The sequence below is a fragment of the Mya arenaria genome, chromosome 6 (genome assembly GCF_026914265.1).
Source record: "Mya arenaria isolate MELC-2E11 chromosome 6, ASM2691426v1".
Lineage (NCBI taxonomy): Eukaryota > Metazoa > Mollusca > Bivalvia > Myida > Myidae > Mya > Mya arenaria.
In genome coordinates, this window is record NC_069127.1 from 52,353,745 (window position 1) to 52,374,606 (window position 20,862).

Below are 20,862 nucleotides of genomic sequence, written 5' to 3' on the forward strand. Positions count from 1 at the left end.
AGGTTCGATTCCAAGCCTGGTCGCATGCAAGTTTGGTTGGACAAGTTGGTTTTTTCAGAAAACTCAGTTTCCCTCGCAACACAAGAACACACTCTCGCACAACATCCTGCTAACGAGAGTGACTTAGTATCATAAGTTATCATACCTTTCTGCACAATCATTGTAATGTTTATTATGTTTAAACTAGATATGTAAAGTGACTTTACAGTCTAAGGGAGGCAACCTGTGTTCAGAGACTGCAGTATATTTATTTTATTTTACTCTCCCTTGCTCTTGAATCAGGAGTCTTGATTGATTCTATTGAGCTTTTGACCACTTTACACGTTGGTTTTAACTTTTAAGAAAACTTAATTGTATTACATGATCTGTTGGTATTTATTGCGTTTGTTAGCTTTTGTGTTTATCTTGGTTTTGTAATGTGTTAAAATAATTATTATTTCAGCGGCATATTTTAGATGAAATTCTGTCACATATTTTCAAGACAGGAGCATATTATGTATTGAAAACTAAATGGCATTTTTCTGATTTTCTTTGAGCTTTTTTCATATACTAACATATGTAGGTTAATATGCAGTTGGTAACAGGCATTGAAATTGACACTAAGCATGAAAGAACATGTTGGGTTATGAGTGTCTTATTCCTTAATTCAGTCAGCACTAGTGTTTTGAGATCAGACTCCATTTGCTATCGATAATCAATTCAAATGGGATCATACATTTCGATTTACTATTGGACAATAATTGACAGTTCATTATATTCTTTTGATCATCATGATCATTTAAATGGTTCAAACTGGAATCAGTAAATGTGAAACTATGCTTTTTGGAAACAGTAAGTTAATTTCCCTATAAACATTCACCGACTTAAATAACTTAACGAAAGAACACAACAACAAAACACATACATAATAATCGCATATCAGTTGCAAAATGATGCATACCAGACCAAGTACATGTAAATAACTGCATTTAAAACAATGCAAAATTAGCGGAAGTAACACTGGCAACGTCCATTTGCAACATCCATTTTGGACGACTACTATTGATTGTTGCCAAAATATCAGCGACGATTTATCTATTGTACTTGATAATCGTTTCATCACTAGTCGGCACAATGCTGATGTTTGGTTTAAGGATATGCTGTGGTGTCGTTGTTGTAACCATTTGCAACAAATATGTGTTTAATAAGTTATAGCCAACAAGAGATGTTAGTGAAACATTTATGCCCCCTTGGGAGCCAAATTGTTAGTAGGATTTGGACACTTAAATAAAATATGGACAATCAGAAAACCTTTTTTCAGCTTACAGTCACACTGACCTTGACCTTTGACCCACTGACCTCAAAATCAATAGGGTTCATCTGCTGGTCATGACCAATAAGCCTACCTAGTATGAGGTCCCTGGGTCAAAGCGTTCTCAAGTTATTGATCGGAAACCGTTTTTCATGTTAAGGTCACACTGACCTTGACCTTTGACCCACTGACCTCAAAATCAATAGGGTTCATCTGCTGGTCATGACCAATACACCTACCAAGTATGAGGTTCCTGGGTCAAAGCGTTCTCAAGTTATTGATCGGAAACCGTTTTTCATGTAAAGGTCACACTGACCTTGACCTTTGACCCACTGACCTCAAAATCAATAGGGTTCATCTGCTGGTGATGACCAATACACATACCAAGTATGAGGTCCCTCGGTCAAAGCGTTCTCAAGTTATTGATCGGAAACCATTTGGTATTCCGACCGACCGACAGACAGACAGACCGACCGACCGACCGACATGTGCAAAACAATATACCCCACTTTTTTCAAAAGGGGGCATAATAAATTTAATCTGCCACTGTACACCATCAAATTATATAAAAGATAACAGGCTGTTTACGCTGCTAAACTTATTATATACATGCAAATGATAATTGTTTGTTTCAGTTTATGATATGCAATATGTTTCACTTAACCATGAAGGATACTGTGAAGATACAGAAAACGCAGTATTTTTACCTTATGAGACGATTATTTGAGTTGTTCACTGTAAATCTTTTAGGACCCACCAGTCATTTAATATTTGAGTATTTTCAGCTATTAAATACATGGTTACAATCTTGCTATCAGAAATTAATATTTCCCCTAAATGCATTATTCATTAGGTAGTTATAGGTTTATCAGCCAAAATTTATGTTTGTTATACATGTGAATGTATTGCGTTTAAATTTTATACGAGTATCACTTTAAAAGGTTTCTTTGTAAGTTTATATCTGTTTTAGCTTCATTGAGATGAACGCTGGTAACTGATGGGAACACATTTAATTTGTTTCCAGAACATAAAAAGAGGCATTGAAAAAGAGCACATGTAGGGCTATCTTTTTAGAAGCAAAGAATGTCCTCTTGGGTGAACTAAACAATGAAACTTTTACTAAACCATAAAAGTTTCTCAGCAATGGCCATCATTAAAGAATTTTTTCGACATTCAAAAAAAAAAGAAAAGAGAAAGACAAAACCAAGACTATTCAATGAAGCTTCACCATATTTTCTCAAAAGCAGACAAGTAACCCAACATTCTGTTTTCCTGGCATGCCATTACCTTTTCAGTCTCCTCGAGGTCATCAATATGGAATATAATTGCCTCCTCTCCCGTAGCCAAAGACTCCACAGTGATTCTAGTGTTCTCCGGAATGTTGTTTTCATCCAGGCCCTCGATACACACGACTGACCCTTGGTCGGCAGAAATTGCTGGATTCTCGATGGTACTTTGCTCATTTCCGGTGGCTTCAATGCTCTGGTGAGGGTCTTGTTCTGTGGATAGAAAATGGTAATATTTCCGAAAAATGTGGTATTCATGATACATTGTTTTTTTCTTTCTTACTTACATTACAATTTAAATCCTTCCATTAACCCTTCTGGTGACTAAATAGAGGCCTACCGAATACACTTGTTGATATGTAGAGCAGTGTTATGTGGCGTATGAGATAAATATGATAATGTGCATTTATTTTAAAAAATTATTATATTGACTTTAATGCATTAAAAAAGAAGTTTGTCTGACTTCTTATGACGACTCATAAATGTTTCTGATTAAAACATTTAATGCTATTTTAAAACAAAGAAAATAGAATATAAATATGAAAGTTGCAGGGTAAATAAAATACATGGCTAGCGCCTAGACCAAGGAAGTTTATTCCGCTTGCTATGAAAACTATCTTTTTCACGGAAAACTTCTTCCATCCATGCTTCAGCCATGTATTCTCTATATATCATAACATACATTTTCGAAATTTCTAATGCTGTTTAAGTAAGCCATTTCCATCTACAATTTAAACTGAACAGGTTTGTTGCACTGTCTGTAAGAAAGCCTCACTTGAGCCACTTTGTTCATAGATTTTTACAAGTGAATTGATAAATTTTCCGACTCAATCAAGGGCAATAATTTGCATTTCCTTTTAAGAGGAGTTTCTTCTCTACACTGTACCAGTGGTTTAAATAAGAAACAAGCTTGCATGCCTAGCACAAGTTGGATGATTACCAAGCTTGCTAGAGAACTAAATTTCTATCTCAGGGCTTGCATTAGTAAGTCAAGCCAAGTATCACACAAATTATAATATGTAGATCCAAGTGATTGCACAAACATATATATATATATACCGGTACCTTCATTTTCAGCTATTCCCTCAGTTTGGTGACCATGTTCTACGCCTGTTGATTTGTTTATATTTGAAACAGTCGTATATACTTCAGCAGTATAAGTCGGAACAACTTCTTTCAGGGATTTCTCACATTTTGTACTGGTAAAAGGTTTCTGCAAATTTTGGACATAGAGTGCTTGAACATTCGCTCCTGAAATAAATCATGTAACAAAATTTTTCTTTTTCAATCAAAAGAGTAAAGGCAAAACTGTTAACAAACTTCTGTAAAATGCAGCTAAGTTTGAAAGCAAATCTGTCATTAACTGCATAAAAAGATTGCTCAATAAGCCTATAGATACATATTTGAGGTGAACATTCAGTTAAAGTTATATAATAATTCCAATGTTAAATGTATTAGGCACTTGGACACTTTAAGATGACAGTGTTCACCAAAAAAAATGGGGGTCCCATGTGACAGTGATATACACTGGTGCACGTTGAAGAACCAGGGTAGCTCTAACCAGGGTTACATTCTGTCTGTGCACTATGCTCCAAAAACCTATAATGACTAACAATCTTATTGGGGCACTCGCCACATGGGCAAGACCAGAGCGGGGTTTAATAAGCTTACACACCCTAAGGGGTTGACTGATTTCCACGACACTGTACACCTCTCTTGAGAAGACATCATGAGACATCTCTGGATTCGACTACTTCCTGAGGTTCTATAAATTGGACCCAGAGCTTGCAATGTGGTCAGTGCATGTGTTTATATAGAAAGATTAGTATAAAAACTTGACTTACCAGTTAACTTAAGGGGTTGACCATGATTTCTGTATATTAACAGCCATACAACTCTTGTGAGAAAACATCATAGGATATCCCCAACTACTTCTAGGGTTCTGAAGAATTGCAATGTGTCTGTGCGTGTAATTTTTTATCAATATAACATGTAGGAAAAACTTTCCTTACCAGTAAAAGGATCGACTATGATTTCCCCGTCACCATACACCTCTCGTGAGAAGGCATCATGGGATATCTCAATTACTTCCTGCGATTCGGAAGAATGGGAACCAGAGGATGCAATATGGCCGTGCACCACTGAAATACCAATATAAGAGTTTACTGAGTTTATTGAAATAAGGGCAAAATATAAGGCCTAAAAAAAAATTGTTTGGTTAGGGTTACATCCTTTTCAAAAATAGGTAGGGTAGGTAGGCTTTTTTTTTTTATTAGGCTTTATATAAGAATGTCATTTTCATCATTGGAGAATGGTGTTAAAGTTATCTTCTATATAAGCAATTAAGGTTTTAAACTACATATTGAAAAGCAAAAAAAAAAAATTTTTTTTTTTTAGTTTTTCATTTTTTTTTTTTCAAACTGACTATAAAAACGTTAGGGTCGGCGCCTATTCCGTAGGTAGGGTCGGGTAACTGGAACCAAATGTATTTTTTTTTTAGGCCTAGTGTGTAATATATTGCTATCTTACATTGAAACAAACAATGTCGCTTCTTATGATAATATCATAAGAAGAGAAATTGCTTGTTTCAATGTATAATGATATACCTATGGCTAAGGGGCTGTAAAATAACAGCTTGTGTCTTAGCCCTGTATGCATTTTATCACACAATCAAACTTTGTCAACCCTTCTTTAAATAAAATAAACATGTAAACATGCACACAGTCATGTATTTAGCAACTTTGCTTACCAAGTTATTCTGGTTAACCATGAGTGAGTGCCATGAATCACCATTTAATTAAGGACATAATGTGCATCACTACAACCTACATGTACATAATTATCTACTACACTTAGGCTTTTTCAGCTTAAAATCGGTAGAAGCCTTTTATTTTGGGAAACTTTAATGCTTAAACACTTGAAATTTGTAAAAATTAAGGGTTTCCCATAGACTCTTCTTAAGCTCATTTATTTGAATTCAAGAAAGTGTGTGTAAACAAAGTTTGGAAAAATATACTTTTTTTCAATTGGAAAATAGGTGAAGGCCTCTGTTAAAAAGGTGAAAAATCCCTGACATTTAATTTAAGTATTTGATATTGAAAGCTACACGATCACAGATTGACTGTTTGACAAGCTCTTATTGTTACCGTATTTTGTCTTCGAATGAGCAAAATTTTGCATAAATGTCTGAAAACATGTGATATATGATTGCTTAAAAAAATATTAGATAGCAAGAACAGTTTTAATTATTTTTAAAAGTTCGATAAAAAATTGTTCTTTTATGGCTAAAAGGGCTACTAATGTTAAGAAAAATGAAATTTTTGGCAGTTTTCCAAACAATTGAGTTCTATTTTATTGTGAATTATCTTATATGATTGCATTTAAAGCATTGATGCGAAAATCAGCTGATTCTGAGACAACAAAACAATTTGTCAAATCGGTCAATCTGTGAGAATGCACTGCGTTAAAGCAGAAAAACGCTTCATAATGCTAAAAATCTATACCTCTCTTGGATACACCAGTTGGAATTGACAAACTGCTCTGCACTTGCTGGACTTGGCTTACATTCATACTGGGCTGCTGTTGAACATTGCCAACCAACTGCGCTAATACGGATTGAGCTGAGGTCCGACTAGAACTAGCGTCTTCCGATGACAAGTTCGGTCCAACAATTCGACCAAAATTATTTCCAGGTTTGTGCATTCGAACCATTTGATTGTCTATCATAACATACTGGTACGATTTTTGCCCTTCTTTAGTAGATTTTACCGGAGGTTTGTATTCCACCACTTCACACAAATGGCTGACAATGGGTTTAGGAGATTGATCTGCCGGTGTTGAAACAACGATGTCCTTGACTGTTGATTTGTTTATATTTGAAACAGTTGTATAAACTTCAGCAGTGCAAGTCGGAACAACTTCTTTCGGGGATTTCTCACATTTTGTACCGGTAAAAGGCTTCTGCAAATTTTGGACATAGAGTACTTCAACATTCGGTCGACCAAACACTCTTGGCTTTTTAATAATAGCATTACCAGATACTATTTTTTCATGTGTTCCTAAACTTAGAGTTTCAGTATTCCCAACTTTGCTTCTATCAGTATGTAAAATATGGCTAGTTGTTATAACCCTAGGAGCTGGTTTCAATGCTGAACCTTGACTAGGACTTGTTCTTGTACCACCAATACTACCGGTTGTACCAATTTCATACGAGATTTTGGTAGGCTGAAGTTCAGATATCTCAGGGGAAATTTGTGTTGACATTGACCTAACTACCTTTGGCATACAATAATCATTAAAAGATTGTTGAATATGACTTGTATCATCATTATCATCATCATCATCAACATCATCATCTTCATCATCATCATTCTCCCCTGGTGTTGAAATAATAATTCTTTTCTTCCCATCAACTGTTTGTGTCGGCCATGTAATTATTGTCTGTCCCTTCTTAGAAACCTGTTGATAGACCATCTTTTTTCCAGACATTTTTGAAATTTTAGTCTTAGATTTCAGCTTAACTTCAGCAATGCTATTTGATTCATTGTAATCAACAGGTTTACCAGGTATAACTATGATAGGGGCCACGTTTTTATCATGACTTCCATCTTCTGTCCCGGCATCATTTGTAAATGCATCAACAGTTAATTCCAAGCTGTTCTCATCAGTCATTTCCTGTATTTTCTCTGTAGGTTTATACTGTTCTATGATACCTTCATTTGACGCTGCGAAATCTTTAGCATGAGATTCACTAACAACAACATTTACTTCTGCCTTTTCATCACTAAAGAATTCTATTTTAACATCTTCATTGGTCCCTTTCAAATAACTGTTATTTGATTGGCCTAATTTTGCATCATTGTTTGTAGATAACTTGTCTAACTCTTCTACAGGTCTAACAATCTGTACAAGACCGACTTTATGTGAACTCTTCACTATTGGAGGTGAAATACTCTCCACTGTTGGAGGTGCCTTTAGTGCCTCTGCCATGAAATTCATCTGGGCCATTTGGTCAATGGTGGTCTCTTCAGTAACAACTTCTTCAGTTATTTCACTTTCTTCTGATCTGAAATATTTGAAAATATTTAATGACTGTGGGTTTCTTTTTCACATCATGCAAACAATGAGTTGACCGTTCAGAACTTTGTTAACTTTAACAACACTGTTAATGTTATCATTGTTGATTTTCAAATATGTTTTGCCCTGGATGTTACACTTATGATCTGCAGTATTCCAATCAATGCTTTAGACAACTATTTTAGCTGTACTTGCTTTATTAAAATACATGAGCATGTCATAAACTATTTCATCTTTAAAAGCTAACAATGATGTCCTTAACAACCTTCTTAAATTTAACACAGTTCTGAACAATGGGCCCATTATGTCATTTGTTTGTAATAAATTATGTGAATTAGCAAACTTATACGATAGTAAAATAGTAAACAAAGACAACATACACAGTCATGAAATTAGACTTTTCGATGAACAAGCCCGAATTGTTATACTTTTACTTGGCATCTAATTTTTGAACAAGCCATGCGATATATAAAAAATTCAGAATTTGAGCAAGCCCAGAAGACATTTTACCAGTGCAGAGCTTAGCGGGCTTGTGTTAATATTGACCACTGCATACATGTATTCAACATTGAGGCATACTGGTATAATACCAGTTTATTTCTCACCCTTTAAGGCTACTTATCTTGTGAAAATTTTGAAATTGAAATCGTGATAAATTTAACTTGAAAGCAAGATTTTTTTAACCAATAATTGTTAAATGAGGCTGAGTGTAAATGGTATGCTAGAATACATTTATTTGACATTTTTTCTAACAGCAACAGTTCATGAGCAATACTTTGGAAGATATTGATGCAAAATATTACAGTTTTTAGATCAGTGAATTTTTTTTTTTTTTCAATTTCGTCCCTTAATAAAAAACACTGACAATTGATTAAATGAAAAATTTAAAATACCAAGAATTTAGATTTTGTTAAAGTTAAATCCATAATACATAACTAGTTACCTATTGTATACTATTTATCAGGGCTTCTTAAATCCGATTATTTTCCAGTCTGGACGTTTTTTTACCATGCCGGACTGATTTTTGAAACATTTTCTATAAAACCTGTAACAAGAAAAGCCGCAATGCGACGAAACCAGGTTTTAAATGATTGACAGAAGAACTTCAGCATAGGTTTGTTTTTCTAATTTTTTTCTAACAGTAACCTTGACCTTGACTCTAGGGACCCCAAACGCAATCCCATGAAAAGTCTCCATAAACTCTTCCTATTGACTAAGTTTAGTCAAAATATGTCATCCCTAACTAAAGTTATTCAGTTTCAACCGTTTTTCTATTTTTAGTAACAGTGACCTTGACCTTGACCCTAGGGACCCCAAACGCAATCCCATGAAAGGTCTCCATAAACTCTTCCTATAGACCAAGTTTAGTCAAGATATGTCATCCCTAACTAAAGTTATTCAGTTTCAACCGTTTTTCTATTTTTAGTAACAGTGACCTTGACCTTGACCCTAGGGACCCCAAAAGCAATCCCATGAAAGGTACCCATAAACTCTTCCTATAAGCCAAGATAAGTCAAGATATGTCATCCCTAACTAAAGTTATTCAGTTTCAAATGTTTTTCTATTTTTAGTAACAGTGACCTTGACCCTAGGGACCCCAAACACAATCCCATGAAAGGTACCCATAAACTCTTTCTATCTACTATAGACCAAGTTTGTCAACCCTTACTAAAGTTATTCAGTTTCATAGGTGAGTTTGACGCCGCCCACCCGCCCGAACAACGACGTTTGCCATTCTAATAACCAGGTTTTCACATAGTGAAACTGGTTAAAAATTGCAATACAAAAACAAGGTTTGTCATTAACAAATCTCCAAATACCCCAATAAAAGTGACAAGATAAACTTTTAGAAGCCCTGCTATTTATAACTGTGGAAAACATTCAAAAATGAACATACTCTTCGACAATATTCATATCAACCAACAGAGAATTTCTTTGTGCCTGTCCCCGTTTTACGACTTTCGGTGTTTTCGACTCTTTCGTTGATGATGTGTCAGACTTTTTCCCTGAAATTAAAAGAATCGGGAATAAAATAAAATACTTATCAGAAGTATCATAAACTATCAATAATATTATAAGTTGAATAATTTTTGTTCTTAGCTCAAATATAAGTCTATAGAGAATTTGGCAATTTTTCTTTAAGACCCACTTTAATTTTTATCTGACTTGGCCCGCGGCTCAGACGGGTTTTGCCTGAACTCATCAACTAGCAACACAGATTTCATCAACTCAGTAAGTTCCCAACTAAAACAGACTTGATACAAAATGTATTTCCTGAAAAAAATGCAAAATATTTTATTGTATTGTTTATGATATTATGATATTTTTGTACATTTCTATCTTAATGATAGAAAATACATCAATCAGTCAGACTGACATTTATATTTCCTCCAATTATGGTAAATCTACAATTATCGCCACATAATCATGTTTATTCTCACTGTTTTGTGTTGTGGGCCAGCGTCCTTTGCAAATGTGAAAATAGTGACTTGATACAAATTTAATAATTTAAAGAACTTTTGCATTCAGTTACTTTTAGCAAAAATATGTCTAGCATGATGAATAAACAACAGTCCATAAACAAATACACAAGAGAAAAATGATACAAAATTTTTGGATTTATGAATGTTGCTAATATTTTTGTGAAAAACAACCCAGTGTTTTTGTTTTTTTCAACTTTTAAGGGAAAGGTGGCGGGGCTCTTTGATAGGCGAAAATAACATTGTTTTGGCAAAAAAAGGAAAAATACTAACAGGTTTTATACAATGCAAAACTTGTTTCCTAACCTTTAATAAAAGAAACCTATAGACAAGTCACAAATATCACTACAGGTATGTTTTATTGCTACATTTGTTTGATGTTAAGAGGTTAATGCTCATTTAAAACAAAAAAGGAGGTGATTTTTTTTACAAATATATTCTTTTTCAGGAGAGGACTGGGGTCAAATTTCACAGTATTCTCTTTCAAAATTGTAAATAGGGTCCAATTGCAGTATAATTAATACATAGGCAATCAACAATTATTTTCAAACATAATGTCACCTAATATTGCAGGGGTCAATTTCTTCCTTGGATCCACCATATCTTTGTATCGACTGTTAGGAACGACGGCGCGAGAACTCCTTCTCGGTGACAAAACCTCCATCCCTACAGCTTCTTCCAGAGCTGATGAAACTGCACCAACACTTGCAGTTCTAGGTTTCTTCTTTGGAATGTCATGTAGGCCTGTTGACACTCTTTTATTACATGGCTTTGCTGTTTTCATTTTAGGGTCCTCAACTGCGGAATAAAAGACAATTATAATTTCGAATGTACTTTCTACATGTCACAGGGTGAGAAAAGTGTGCAGCCATACCGGGGCTTGAACCCGGGACCCCTCCCTAACAGGGCGAGTGCTCTACCAACTGAGCTACCGGACCGCTTACACGCCTTCTCAACACCTGATTAGGTAACAATACCGTGACATACTCCCCTGTCAAGTTGGAATTCGTCCCCGAATTAACAAGACTGAGAACAAGGTAAACATGATCTCGACGAAAAAATGGGTAGTATATTGAATTTATATACAGTCACGGTCCCTCGTTGGGTGCCAAATGTCACAGGGTGAGAAAAGTGTGCAGCCGGACCAGGGCTCGAACCCGGGACCCATCTCTATCAGCGCGGTGTGCTCTATCAACTGAGCTACCGGACCGCTTACACACCTCCTCACCACATGTGTAGGTATGGTAACCGTGACATACATATCTTTCTGTTTGAGTTTAAACTAAAACTTTACAAAAGCATTTATCACATTGACATTCATGTACTGACTCAGTGTTTATTTCTTACCAATTTGTGTCTGAAGTTTGACCCCCTTCCCAATGCTAAAACAAATATATATAATTCCCAATTCCTAATTAATATATTTTGCGAATTTATTTCGTAAAGAAACCTGGAACTACCAATCACCGAATAAATTGGTGTATTCTTAAAGATAGAAAATCTTGTCATATTCTTTCATTTTTTCTGTCTAACTTTTTAAGCATTTTTAAGCAATATTGGAAATCTCAATTTTAATCAAAATGATGCATTTTTTCTATCAGAAAGGCCCTCGCCCCATTCTTTAAATGGGGAAACATCATTTTTAGTTCCATGATCAAGCTTTATAAACAGTGCAAAAGCATATATGGAACAAGCTTTATCAACTGCGCAAAAGCATATATGTATATATACAAAACTCACAACTTGGTGCATTTTTCATCTGTTTTCCGCCAGGCTGTGTTTTTTCTGCATTGTCATCAGTACCTTTTTTGGCAGTCTAGATGTAGAAAAAAAAGGCATTCATAAAAAGTCAATTAATTGTTATAAATACATACATTTAACAATATTAACAATTTATAAGTCATCAAAATTTGATGAACAAGCCCGAATTCTTAAAAAAGTGCTTGGCGTTATCAAAAATATGGAACAAGCCCAGCGATAATATCCAGAGCTTAAGATTTTAGCCAGGTAATCATTTTACCTGTGCAGGGCTTGCCGGATGGTGCTAATTTCAGCCACTGATTTATCAGGACAATAAATGGCAAACCAAGATATATATATATTCATGTAGAAAGTATTTAAAATATTCATTTGAAGCAAATATTTAAACAGGGATGTAAATGACCTGGCAGCTGAAGGGCTGAAACCATTTTGGCGACGGGTTTACTGGATGACATTATTCACAAAACATACCTGTCAAGTCTTACGGTTTCGCCGTGAGTTTTACGATTTGACAATAAAATCATGGTTTCATGCTGACTATGTAATTTCTCACGCATTTCAATTAAAACAAAATTTAAAAAAATAAATACTATGGTATGCCCATTAAATCAACCTAGAATATTTTTTCACTCACAAGGTTCATTTAAGCCTTGCCATAGCTTGACAACAAATTAAGTAGCATCCAAAGGTAACAAGTTCTGTCATCGAAATTAGAATTTTGGATCAACAAACCAGAATTATTATACTATTGATTGGCATCAAATTTTTGAACAAGCCCTACTATATAAAATTCAGAATTTGAGCAAGCCCGAAAGACATTTTACCAGTGCAGGGCTTGCGGGCTTGTGCTTATTTCGACCACTGCAAGTTTAGTTTTAACCACATCAATCTTCGTCGTAACTGGCTTGCCCGAAGCCCGGGACAAGTAAATACTATTTCGGGCAAGTCAAAATTCCCAGGTGGTTGCCCTAATGGGCAAGTGCATTTTTTCTGAAATTTAGATCCCTCTATTTTCATAACTTCTTCCTCAACAATTCATAAATCCTGATTGAACGTTATTATTATATTGAAATATTGGCTTTCGTATATTTACGCATGAATTGGTTATTTTGGGCAAGTAAAACTGTGTTTGGGCAAGTGGTTTTCTTTAATTACTTGCCCAAAAGGACATGTGCTGAAAAAAAATTAAGGCACAGACTGCCACATACCTGCTAAAATTAACCATTTTTAATTGAATTTGAAAACCTTTTTCAAATTTAATTGTGTCAAAAACAAGCAAATACATTCTAAGCCAGGATTTACACACTGGTCTTGGAAGTGACTGACACCTGTACCATATTATGAAAACTTATTTCACACATCTTGGACAGTAATTCAGTAACTACCTTTGATGTCACTGCAGAAGACACAATACGCTCATTCCCTTTTCTCTCTAAGTTTCTGGTACTCGGCATTTCTGAATCTGTAATAATAAATAATAAAATATAAAAAATAAAATAAATTGGTTTCCAGTTTCAAGACTGCTAATTGAAATAATATATCCTAAACATAGTCACTCTGTATTAGGTCAGAGATTCAACCAAAAGAGGTCATCTTCTGGTGATCTTTCCATTAGCCAATAAAGCAGCCTACTTTGCCATAAATTTCAACCGTCCATTTTTCCTATTCAAAAGAACATTGCTCAAGGATAGGTACTAGGTACACAGTAAATCAAATTCAGGATTATTCAGTACACAGACTCACATAATAGGGCCGTGGTATTACCTTTCAGGTGCCCCCGCAGTGCCAGGTGAATGCGGTGGTTCTGTCTTTGTGCAAAATATAGCGGGGAATGGGCCTTACCTAGGGTCCCTTGGGTGCAGGGGCATTTGGCGGGGATTTTACCTTGGATTGGCTGGACCGAACATCAAAGTCCCCGCTGTTTCCCTGACCTGGGGGGGGGGCGTGGTTACAATTGACTGGTGCATTATTCAGATCAACTTCTGTCAACAAAGCATTGCCATTAAAGAACTATCGAGCAGGTGGGCGTTACCTTGCCACTCAATTAACTTAGCACTGGGACCTGTCATTCTTTGCAAGGAAAACAACAAGTGGGATATGGATGCGTAGAGTTGCGAAAACAACTACCATCAAAGACTCTGAAATGTTTTTATGGACTAGGATTGTTATCTTCTAAATAAAAATAATGAAGTAATGAACGAATAATCTTTAACAATATCACACAGTCTAAAAGTTTGGAATTGATACCTGAAAAGTTAATGATTTTTTTTAGAAATGGGGCATTTTCAAGTTTTATTTTCACTAGCAACCTAATGCAGACGCTCTTTTTCTTGTTGAAGAGTCCCTAGTTCTCCAAAAAGAAGGTCAAAAACTCAAGGCCGTATGACCAATTTTACCTTCTAAAAGAAGAATCCGAGTACAAAATGAACCGAATCTGATGGCTCTAATGCATTTTAACTGGGCATCTGTTTATCTTTCTTTGTCAACGCTGCGATTATAGGTCATTACAACAACAATCCGGAAAGAAATGTCGAATTATAAACAAAAATGGCGGATATCACGAGGAGAAGTTCGATATCTATTTATAGCTTTTTTGGTCAGCAACAATCAGTTAAAATAAATGTAGCAGACAACAATCGGAACACTTATCTCGGTTCTATTTTATAGCTTTTGCCTTGTATATAAGAACACAATTAATTTGAAAACGGAACACCCTTCACATTTTTTTTTAAAAGTAGTACTAAAAACTTTAATCATTGTCATCGTAGTACTGTACTGTCGTAAATTGACTCGATGTACGTTCATGCTGTTGTATCCTGCAATATGATTAACTCATGTACTGTTCAGAAAGCTACATTGCGTTGAGTAGTGCACCTATCAATATTTTGCCCCAGGGGGGGGGGGGGGCGGCGGGCAGACCCAGGGGAATTAGACAAGTTTTCCTTTTGGGTGTCTAATTCCCCACCCTGGAGCCAATACTTTTGTCTAAATCCCCATAGTGGGAGATGCTTTGTGTATCTAATGTCCCGGGGATAGATGGATGAAGGCAAACCTAGTGCCAATATTGCCAGATAAGCATTTTTTTTCACCCGACATGAAAGAGCTAGAAGTCAGCCAGCCAGAAATGTCATCCAGATGACAGTTGTTTTATTCATTCCAACCAATGCTTTTTAAATATATGGAGAAAAAAGTTGCACCATTTTATCTATTCTGATGGAAAGCACATCAAAACGTTTCCCTACCTACTTCCTAGGTTTAATAAAACAAAACTTTATAAAATAAATGACTTCAGCATTACTGTTTTTATATTCAAAGGGATGACTACCCTTTGCTATATTTTGGAACTTAAAAAAGAATGTCAGAAAGTATATAAAAGTATACATTTTTAGAAAGGTCTCTTCAATTATTATCTCTGTCATGCAATGACAAAGTCAATAAAATTATTTGGATGTGAAGAGATAAAGTACACATTGAATGCGCCGTTTAAAAAAAAAAAAATGTCCTACAGAAAGGGGCAACCCCAACACATATTTGTTTGTCGCATTTCATACCTTGATACTTTTGCAATTTGCCTTTAAATGAATTTTATAACATATATTTGGAAATCACAGGGGATATAAATACCACATTTGGAGTAATAATGAAACTAAACCTCTTTTTAAAAAAATCAGTAACATGGTTCCCTCAAGCAAGAATAAATGTATAAAATGCACTAACAGTTTGGTGTATAAAAATGCACTAACTTTTTGTTGTTAGCTGGTTAACCCTTTTCTGTAGGCTTTTTTTTTGTTCTAAATGTTTTAAATGTTACAAATAGTTTGCATTCATTTTCTTATTTCTCTGTTCAGGAGCAAAAACACCACTGTATTTGATATTAAATGAAAGAGCTTGAAGAAAATGTTTGTTTTGTTGTGTTTGTTTTTAATATTGTTGTGTTTTTTTGAGGAGTGTGGGGTGAGTGTTACGCCATTTTCAACATTATTTCAGTTATATCACGGCAACAGATTACTTTTTCATGATCCCTGGTATTTAAAACAAACCAGTACCAGGCCTGTCTTCCACAAAGCGACTTGAGTCGAGATCGTGCTCAAACTCAAAATTTCAATATCAAATAATGACCTCAATATTATTGCTAATAATTTTGTCTGCCTGTGAAACATGGGAGTTTCACAAGCAGACACAAATTTAGTGCAGTGGCAATACAATTGAATGAGATATCCAATGTTGAAATTTTAGTTTTAGCAAGATATCGACTCGAGATGCTTTGTGAAAGCCGTGCCAGGCCAGTACATTTTTGAAAGAGGTCCACCAAAGGAACATTCCTGTGAAAACTTGGATGAAAGTGGGCAGTGATCAGAATAGCTCACCTTGAGCCTTTGGCTCTAGGTGATCTAAAAATAGACCAATCACTAGGATCAAAAATATATAGAACATTGTGAACTTCATTTTTTATTTTTATTTTTATTGTTTTTACATAATATATTCATCAAATCTTTTTGGTACCCTCCTCCGTCCAAACCTCGAAACATCTACCATGATATCTGAAACAGAAGTTACTCAATTAAGCATGATTTTATAGTATGCAGGTTGTGGTACCTGGGATAGATAATAACCATGCTTTGGCAGGAGTACATGGTGATTTGAGTATACAATTGCACAAAAGTAATTTATAAGTATATTTTGATTCCAGCTGTGTATTATAAAGGGTTTTATGTAAACTTAAAATATTTATACATACATAAAGTATAGTGCTGAATAGACAATACAACTCTTAAAATCTACATATCATGTACTCCTTTTGAGTAAAGTTCAAACAAAAGTCATTGCGCGGTTTAGGAGGAGTTGCACTGAAAAGATGTTATGGACATATTCCTACATAACCCCCCCCCCCCCCCAAAAAAAAAAAAATATATATAAAATTCTGACTTTTTGGGAGTATAAATATTCTAATATTATATGTAAAATATATAACTATTAAGCTGAGTAGCATGGGTACTCACTGTCTGGTGCACTCTGAGCCTGGCTATGGTTTGGGCTCCTAGCGGAACTTCTATGGATAGTCGCAGTCGATGTGGCAGCACCACCAGGAGTTGTCTCTGTCCTCAACTCTTTCTAGAAAAACAAAGCTTTATTTAACAAGAGAGCCAATAGTCCCTATATCGCTAGCCTGAGATCACAATACAAAGACTTAGACATTCCCATGACAGAGGAGGAGCAACAGTATCAGTAGTTCCTTGTAGTACCGGTAGTTGTATGGAAACAAACATTCTGACAAAATACCAGTATGTTTGGGTGAAAAATGTGGCCTTTGAAGTGTATACAAGGTTTTACTAAAATTTGACCGAATACATAGTTTTTAACCCCACGCAACCCAAATTCAAACTTAGCCTACATTTCATGTAGACTCACATTTTGCCCGTATTTCATACATGAGGATTGGATGTTAAATGTGGCATGTAGAGAGTATAAAACGTTTTTTTTAAGATTTGACCTAGGGACCTTAATTATTCAACGTAGATGAAAAGATTTAATCTGAGACTTGGTAGAGGGTCACCCAAGGAAAATATTTTGAAATTCGACCATTGGTTCAGGAGTCATCTGAAGCAATTGCTATAAATAAAACCGTGACGACCACAACTACGGAGACCGTGCGATCACAAAAGCTTACCTAATAAGAAAACTTTAGTAAATTATAACATGACTTTACCAAACTTTTCAACATATATTTTGACAACAAATAAAACAAAATAGGTTGTTTTTAATTCTAATGGTAGATATATGGGGTGTTGTGTTTGGAGGTGAAAAAATGCCATTAGAGTTCAGTTCCAGTTTGTACAGACATTCTCTTTACAATTTAAAAGTTTTCGATTTAAGCAAATCAGACATGTTAATGTAAAGCCACTTCTTTATTGTTGAGACATTTGTTCTTGATGTACCTGTCATGATGTGAATGCTTTACCTTTTTCAGAGACCGTGTCTCTGCAGCCTTTGCCTGGCCCCTTTCTCTGTTTGCAGCGACATTGTTGAGGTGCTCCAACCAAATGTTAACCTGTTTCCATACAAAATCAACATTTAATAAATTCACATTTATCAATTTGGAACAAACACCTAAATATAGCGCACATAGATTAAATTAAATTTTAATTAAACAAAAATATACCATTAAAGATGAAAAAACGCGTCCGGCATAGCCTTAACCATATTGACCCAATTACAAACAAATCAATGTATTTGAAACTTTAAACGATACTGCTCTATTATAGACCATTTATTAGATTTTTTATGGCTCAATCTGTCGATTCTGTAAACCAACTATGCATGCTAGGGAATGGAAGAAACAGATTATAGCTCCATATAATAATCTTACCAACTCGACCACAGCTACCCTTGTGGGCAGAATGATAACCGAAATTCACAATTGCAGCATCACGAGGGGTTGCATTAGTTCACGGTAGGAAATATTTATGGAAATATACTGTTGTAAAGACGTCGAGTCCCAGTAGCTCAGTCGGTAACAATGCGGGTTGCCAATTTAGGGGCTTTGAGTTTGAATCCCTGCTAGGCCAACTTTCTTTCCGACCTTTGAAAAAAGTCATTGCAACAAACGTCATTCGTCTTGGGGAGATTGTTGTGTGAATTACTGGTGTGAGAAAACCAGGAAACACATGAGTAGGTGAACTGGCCACCGTGATATGACTGAGAAATTGTTAAAAACGGCGTTATATCCCAATCAATCAATCAACTGTTGTAAAGTCAAAAATGTTTAATACTTCATTCGAAGCTAGTTTAATAGCAAAAATAGCAAAAGTATGGGTTGTTTTGCATAATAACTGATACTTCTGAAGTGACAGGTGATCCCCATTATTCTTTTCTAAGATTTAAACAGGGTTTCCTTAAATGAACCTTACCCGTTTTTCTGAAAAGAGCCCTTGTTTCAGTTTGGCCCTAAGAACCAGTTTTGGCACCAACTCTTTGAATAATGTGTCATCTTCCACCACTGCCAGAAGCCCTTGGCCATCTATGTCATTCTCTGGAATAGACACAAATGCAATTTAAAAGGTTGCATGTACAGTTTTGGTATCATTCTGAATCAGAACACTCAATAATGACAATTCTTTACATGAACAAATTTACGGTTTTAAGATGTGAAACAACATTAATTACCTGTAACCATAATGACAATATTATAAACAGAAATGAGGAGAAACTGTTAAACTGGCTTTTAATTGTTAACAATTGCTAATTAAATGAGATATTGCTTGCTTTTCCAAGTTGAAGTGTTTAATAGCCATCGGACATATAAAGTGTCATATATAAACAGAATATGGATCCTAAACTTAAGACATCCACCTATGATCAAAATATCAAGTATATTGACAGCTAGAGCAGATGAAATCTTTGTTAGTTCTCTGTAACATTGGTCAAATAAATTTTTACATGTAAGCCATGCCATGTGAATAATAATAATTAAACATTATAAATAGAGTAGCCAAAAGTCCCATACAAGCATTAAAGAGTTGAAAACAGATAGAGACAAGTCCTGGTTTGTAGAAAAATCGTTATGAGTGAAAATGAGACTGTGTACATTTGAATTAACTTAGTCTGCTATTTGCGGCTACAATGATAATTCAAACAGCTCGGATCCAGATCAGACAGCAAGTCTGATTTGGATCAAAGCTGTTTGACACTCAGACAAAAAGTTCAGTTGTTTTTTTTTAACATTGGATTATGTTTAAAAATTGTAACAGCATTTGTATGCAAAAAAGTATGAACAATTCCAATCGGAAACCGTACATTAATGTTTAAACTTATCTCCACTTTTCACGGCATAAATCGGCTCTATGTTCGCGTTTGAATTACAGAAATTGGCTTCAAAATCGATTTAAGAAATATTAATTTAGAATACTAATGATATTGAACAGTACCAGATGTCTACTAGTCAGAAACATACGTTGATTGGACGTCGTATTTCTGACATCATGAACGCGACGTTGTATTTGTGTCGTACGTCGGTATGACAGGATGATCATCATATTAAATGTGAAGCCGTTTTGACATTGAAGTTAAGTTGCCAACGTCACACCCTAGATCCTACCTAGATCCGATGTTGTATCAACGTCTTGTGTTTGCTAGGAAGTTTTAGTCATAAAAGTGTATGATTGTGTCACGTTGACTCCCTCAAATGGACAGTCCACAACTTTGGAGCAATTTACGTAGCCAATTTTTGGGGCAAAAAATGCTACATTTTGTAAATACCCAGAAAAGTTGCTGGCCGCTGGCGCTTCTGCAGAGCATTCAGTATGACAAGACAAGTTAGCAGACAGAGATAGTTTTTAAAAGCATGCTACAATATATACCATTCATATATCAGAATGTAATTAGTATCTAGCTAAGCAAGGATAGGATTAATGTACATATATATATAAAAATAAGGCAAAACATGTGTTTCAGCAGTCTGCAACCAAACAAATCCGCACACAGGTAATTGTGGCTAGTTTACAAAATTTTGTGTAGATGGTTTCAATTCATTTTCTCTTGAGACTCATTGAGTTGGACAGGTAAAAGTATCATGATTTTTTATTTCTGTCAATTCTATCTGATGTGATGAGGCCCTTTTAATGAGATCTCATCACCCTTTTGTCACCAAAAACATGCATATTTTTTATTTTTGACCTGTAACCTCTTAGTGTGTGTGTGACAAAGTACAAAGGAGACGACAGTTAACGTCTCAGGGTGACCTTGTCAAACCTTTTAGGTAGGGATCTGGGTGGTGTCTTCATTTTGGAAACATAAATGAGTTGTGCCACATTATTTGAAAATTTTCACAATGCATGACTAATTTGCAGTCCATAAAATAAACAGATGGATGTATATACACGTTCAATTGTATTATTAAGTGCCTCCCCCTATATATTTGTAAAAGCTTTAGGAGTCCTGGACATTTTCATTAATAAGAAAGTATATAAGG

General features: G+C 35.2%; 1 protein-coding gene across 2 annotated transcripts in view; it reads right to left on the minus strand.

Moving 5' to 3' along the window:
- Positions 1–20,862, minus strand: part of LOC128238602 (uncharacterized) — a 32,333-nt gene that overhangs the window by 10,474 nt on the left and 997 nt on the right. Inside the window, exons 3-11 of one of the 2 annotated variants that reach the window (XM_052954697.1) lie at positions 18,803–18,924; positions 13,280–13,356; positions 11,874–11,949; positions 10,695–10,931; positions 9,551–9,659; positions 6,081–7,642; positions 4,590–4,718; positions 3,643–3,828; positions 2,579–2,790 (exon numbers count right to left, since the gene is read on the minus strand). In XM_052954697.1, the coding sequence (XP_052810657.1) occupies positions 2,579–2,790; positions 3,643–3,828; positions 4,590–4,718; positions 6,081–7,642; positions 9,551–9,659; positions 10,695–10,931; positions 11,874–11,949; positions 13,280–13,348 (2,580 nt within the window). In that variant the 5' untranslated portion in view covers positions 13,349–13,356; positions 18,803–18,924. Of the gene's footprint in view, positions 1–2,578; positions 2,791–3,642; positions 3,829–4,589; positions 4,719–6,080; positions 7,643–9,550; positions 9,660–10,694; positions 10,932–11,873; positions 11,950–13,279; positions 13,357–14,290; positions 14,470–18,802; positions 18,925–20,862 lie in introns of those variants that run through there. The other variant, XM_052954695.1, reaches the window with a different exon arrangement.